Raw genomic sequence first — 5,000 nt, forward strand, 5'->3', positions numbered from 1 at the left:
TCAACATCTCCCTTCCCATCGGCAGCATTTCTACCATTTGGGTAATCTAGCTAGTATAGTCAGTGGGGAGACACAAAGTCAAATGGTGCTATATGCGCCCCCAGGATTAAAATTTCACTTTTTTTCCCGATAAGCTTGTTTGCTATTAATCCTCGCAGTAAAATTAGTCAACGCAATCTATAAAATAGATGTGATCCTCTCTGCCGGTGCAATTCCTGGATTTAGCTGCAAATTTAGATGTAAAGTTAGCCCTGGTGGTGGCACCTACCATCATTTGGAAGTTTGTCCTTTTGCCACGTTTCATCAATAAGTTCCAATAACCTGCCATCTCGATGTGCATAGGAGAGCTCGCTATCCTTTTATTAAAACAAGATGCATCCAAACTTGAGCAAGGAATGTAAAATAAATAATGAAATAAAAATAATGAAAACTTCACCTGCGACATCTTTTTGTCTAAAATGATGCAGGCGTATCTATCTTTCATGATGAAGACTGGTACCTAGGCATGCCCACGAAAATGGAAAAAATGAAAAATAGACTATTAACATGTTCATAAAATGTACGCCGCATGTTCACGAAATAATATTGTAGGCCCTTGTACTTTGCATGTCTTTAATTTAAGCTCACAAAAGAAATTAATACCTCCCATTCCGAATTGAGATCCCAGCCCTCCCCACTTGGGAGAGAACACATTCTTGGGGCTGCACCTGGCTTGCTTTGAGAGCTGTTCAACAACAAAGATGGCGGACCATCTACATAATACTGAGGTCGAGGAATTGAGGTTAGACGTCTTTTCTTTCAGTTAAAGACATTGTAGATTAATGATTTTTATTATTTTCTTTTCACTGGTTACGATCAAGATCTTAGCAAAATGTCAAATTGCTAAAATTTTATAGTTTCCTGGTCGGTTTTCGTAGATCACGATTTTATAAATTTTCAATTAATTTGATCTACATCGGCAGTAAAAAATAATATTTTGTCTTCGGTTTCTGTCGATCAGAGGAAATATTTCCAGACTTCATTTTTCCTTATGAACCGTCGTTTTGATTTCTTCGTTTACCAGATATGAATACAGATGGCATTTTCACCTTAATTTTAACTGAATGATGTGAAGGACAAGGCCATCTGTTTACTTTCGGAGCATTTCTTTCACAGCATTTCTTTCCAGTTAGGTAAATTTCTTTTCCTTGAAAGCGAAAGTGCAGAGTACCCGGTTACTTATTTGCTTATAAATAGCGTGTATTGTTATCTGCCTCGTTCTTCAAACGATGGCGCTGCATTGAAGAACACAATAGTCGCCGTATACGTACTTAGCTCCATGTTCTTTCATTTCGACATTTTAGTCCCCGCGCTTTCCAGGAAGTCTTTCTTTGCTAGTGTAATCTTTTACTTTGTTTTCGGTTAATTCATGGTGTAAGAACATCTTGACCTCAGCCTTGACATGAATGCAAACAAAAAATTTTGACGCAATCAGTATTAGGGGAGCATGAGTAGTAAACAAACTAAAACAAATTTCGGAGCAACTTCAGAATACCCGGCCACGATTGCGTGACATTGAACGCTTGCTCCTGCAGTCCCGAAGTCGATGAAAGTTTGAGCTGGTAATCTATGGCTCCCGCAGTCCCGCACTCCCACAGTGGGAAAAGGATGAATATGAAATGGGGATAAAACTACTGCTCCCGCACTCCCCCAGTGGAAAAAGGATGAATATGAAATGGGGATAAAACTACTGCTCCCACAGTCCCGCACTCCTGCAGTGGAAAAAGTATGAATATGAAATGGGTATAAAACTGCTGCTCCCACAGTCCCGCACTCCCGCAGTGGAAAAAGGATGAATATGAAATGGGGGTAAAACTACTGCTCCCGCAGTCCCGCACTCCCGCAGTGGAAAAAGGATGAATATGAAATGGGGGTAAAACTACTGCTCCCGCAGTCCCGCACTCCCGCACTGGAAAAAGGATGAATATGAAATGGGGATTAAACTACTGCTCCCGCAGTCCCGCACTCCAGCAGTGGGAAAAGGATGAATATGAAATGGGGATAAAACTACTGCTCCCGCAGTCCCGCACTCCCGCAGTGTAAAAAGGATGAATATGAAATGGGGATAAAACTGCTGCTCCCACAGTCCCGCACTCCCACAGTGGGAAAAGGATGAATATGAAATGGGGATAAAACTACTGCTCCCGCAGTCCCGCACTCCCGCAGTGGAAAAAGGATGAATATGAAATGAGGGTAAAACTGCTGCTCCTGCAGTCCCGCAGTCCCGCAGTGGAAAAAGGATGAATATGAAATGGGAGTAAAACTGCTGCTCCTGCAGTCCCGCACTCCCGCAGTGGAAAAAGGATGAATATGAAATGGGGGAAAACCGCTGAGAGGGATGATGATGTCATTCACTCAACCCAGTACAAAATCAAGTATATAAATAGAGCTATCTCGTTCAATTTGCAGCAGAGGCCATTGAAACTTGGTATGCTAATAGTACTACAGGCAACACACCTTCGGCTGTAAAGAAGTTGGTTATCATATTGTATCATATGGGAAGGGTATTTTACAATGGTGAGCTTTACAAAGCCATTGTAAATACTGTACAAGTGCCCTGAAAATACATGTAATGGCACATTCTAAGGGTAAACCTCAACGCACATGTACATGTATGTGAAAAGTGTGTACATTTGTATTGTACTATAGCTTTCTGTAATCTTGACATGATTGTAATTTGACAATTTTCAGTTGGTATCACTACAGTATCAATCGACATGCAGCAGAAGGACTGTTGATGGCAAATGGAGTGGATGGAAGTTATTTGTTGAGGGCAAGCACATCCAATCCTGGAGAATATTCCCTTTCAGTGAAGTAAATGTTATTTTAACATGTCAACTTCCTTCTTTCCCTTGTAGCAGAGGTCTATTTTTTTGTGTGTTCATTGGGCTAACGAGTGCAGGAAAATACCTCTGCCATGGGGTTGAAACTCGCTTTGATCCAACCGTAATCCATGACCTTGGGCAGCACTGTTCAAAACGCACGTCCCATGACATGTTTGCCCACTGTGTCTCACACATTTCTTTACAGGCTGTTGTGAATTGAGCCTGCACAACGTGTGATGTGTCATGTGAGGGTTTGGTCTCTAAGTAACTGCTCATAACTGGCATACAGCACAGCAAACAAAAATGAAAAGGGACCTGCTGGGAGGGAACTTCTTTCTCATCCAAATTGGATGACGATGATGATGATGATGCTGGCAATAGTGATAATAACAAGTATCATTCATGTAATGCTATAAATTATTATTATTTATTAATAATTTATTTATATTATTATTATTATAATTATTATTAAATATTACTAATTCTTAATAATGCTTAATTATTATGCTTATTTATTAGTAATTAAATATTACTAATTCTTAATAATGCTATAAACATTAATAATAATTATTGTATTATTAATGATCATAATGATAAGAACAGCAATACTATAAATAACAATTCATATTTCCAAACCTCAGATTTGTATTAATTAGTGATTGCATTACACAAAAGCTTAACATACCCTCACAAGAAACTTTAGCTTCCAGAATGCCATCCAAATTTCTCATCTGTATCACACACCAAAGTGTGAAGTATAGGTAGCTACAGTAAAAAAATGAATCATCATTACTAGTGCAACGTTGTCCAACAAATTAAGGGCTTTTGTTTGTTTTCATGATTAGCATCCACTACAAGTGCGGTATTTACCCATGTATAAGTCGACTCCCCATTTTTGATGGCAAAAAAAATGCAATTTCTTAATTTCTTTGTTAAATGTTCATGGGATACTTATCTTGTATTCTTTGATTTCTGAAACTGCGGATACAAAAAAAAAAAATGAGGGCCTCAAGCACTCAATAGTTTTGTGGTTAAGCAGAAAAATGTATATGCGGGCCTTTTGTCCTTGAGTTTCGAAAAAGGTCTCATGAAAACGGAGGATGTAAACATGAAACTAACCTGTTTCGTTGTTCAAGGATAAAGGGCTTTAGAAGATTAGCACAACATCACAGAAGCAGGAGTCAATCTTTGAAAATAACTTCAAAAACAATGCGAAATGTGCAAGGTTTAATAATTGGTCCTTGACTTATAATTTCTTACATGACAAACAAAACAAAACTCATAAACCAAACAATACGTAGTTTGCAAAGGCATTTAAATCAGCCAGGTTTGTACAGATGTGTAAAGAATAAAAAACAATAATTACCAACCAGCATTTTCAGGCAACATGAGTGACGATGCTTGCACGCACACATAAGGTATTGCACCAGGTTACTAAGCCATTGAACCATTGTGTTTTATTTGAAAAACAGAGATGCCTTTTAGAACTGCCTGCCTTTGGAAAACGAAAATTTCCAGTGTTTTTTTCATATTTGTGCTTGTGAGTATCTTCAAAATTTAGAGTTGGACAATTCCTTTTTCATTTCAACTGGAATTGCTTACATTCATTTTGAATAAATTATTTAGCTGGAACTTGGCTCTAAATCTTTGACCCGTGTATAAGTAGAGGGCGATTTTTGGAGCTTCTTTTGAGGCCATAAAAGGTCAACTTATACATACGTAAATACGGTACTTTGTGCATGTTTGAACACTCCTAATTATATTTGATTGCATTGCTGTTCTTTACATGTAAAAGCCCTTAATTTTAAACATTGCTGAAATGAACTGTACTACTGAAAGTAATTAAATGTGGGTAGTGTTTTTAACATACAGTGTACTTTACTTAGCCTTTAAAAAAAATGTAAAGTATTCTTGATTTGTTTATTTCAGGTGTGCTAATTCAGTAAAACACTTCCAGATCGGTTGGGATGGCTCACAATATAAGTTTGGAATGGGTACATTCTCATGTTTAAATGAATTTGTGGAACATTTTGAAAACAAGCCTCTAATTGGGGGTGATTCAGGTAAGTTAACAACTGCATCGAGCTGAATGGAAGGTGGGTGCCCGGGATGTCCAAGGGCCTCCACTGTGATCAG

General features: G+C 38.2%; 2 protein-coding genes across 5 annotated transcripts in view; one reads left to right on the plus strand and one right to left on the minus strand.

Moving 5' to 3' along the window:
• The window catches only part of LOC138003972 (anaphase-promoting complex subunit 13-like), a 7,598-nt gene extending 7,003 nt beyond the window's left edge, over nt 1-595 (minus strand). For 2 of the 3 annotated variants that reach the window (XR_011123711.1, XM_068850313.1), the window contains exons 1-2: nt 437-590; nt 269-356 (exon numbers count right to left, since the gene is read on the minus strand). Coding sequence is in view for 2 of the 3 variants with exons in the window: in XM_068850313.1 (XP_068706414.1) it covers nt 269-356; nt 437-484 (136 nt within the window). In the remaining variant the exon portion in view is untranslated. Of the gene's footprint in view, nt 1-268; nt 357-436 lie in introns of all 3 variants that reach the window. The other variant, XM_068850312.1, reaches the window with a different exon arrangement.
• Nucleotides 596-609: 14 nt separating this feature from the next.
• The window catches only part of LOC138003971 (dual adapter for phosphotyrosine and 3-phosphotyrosine and 3-phosphoinositide-like), a 15,970-nt gene continuing 11,579 nt past the window's right edge, over nt 610-5,000 (plus strand). Inside the window, exons 1-3 of one of the 2 annotated variants that reach the window (XM_068850311.1) lie at nt 610-781; nt 2,731-2,853; nt 4,794-4,927. In XM_068850311.1, coding sequence (XP_068706412.1) covers nt 741-781; nt 2,731-2,853; nt 4,794-4,927 — 298 coding nt within the window. In that variant the 5' untranslated portion in view covers nt 610-740. The remainder of the gene's footprint in view (nt 782-2,730; nt 2,854-4,793; nt 4,928-5,000) is intronic. The other variant, XM_068850310.1, reaches the window with a different exon arrangement.

This window comes from Montipora foliosa, chromosome 5, assembly GCF_036669935.1.
Source record: "Montipora foliosa isolate CH-2021 chromosome 5, ASM3666993v2, whole genome shotgun sequence".
Taxonomy (NCBI): domain Eukaryota; kingdom Metazoa; phylum Cnidaria; class Anthozoa; order Scleractinia; family Acroporidae; genus Montipora; species Montipora foliosa.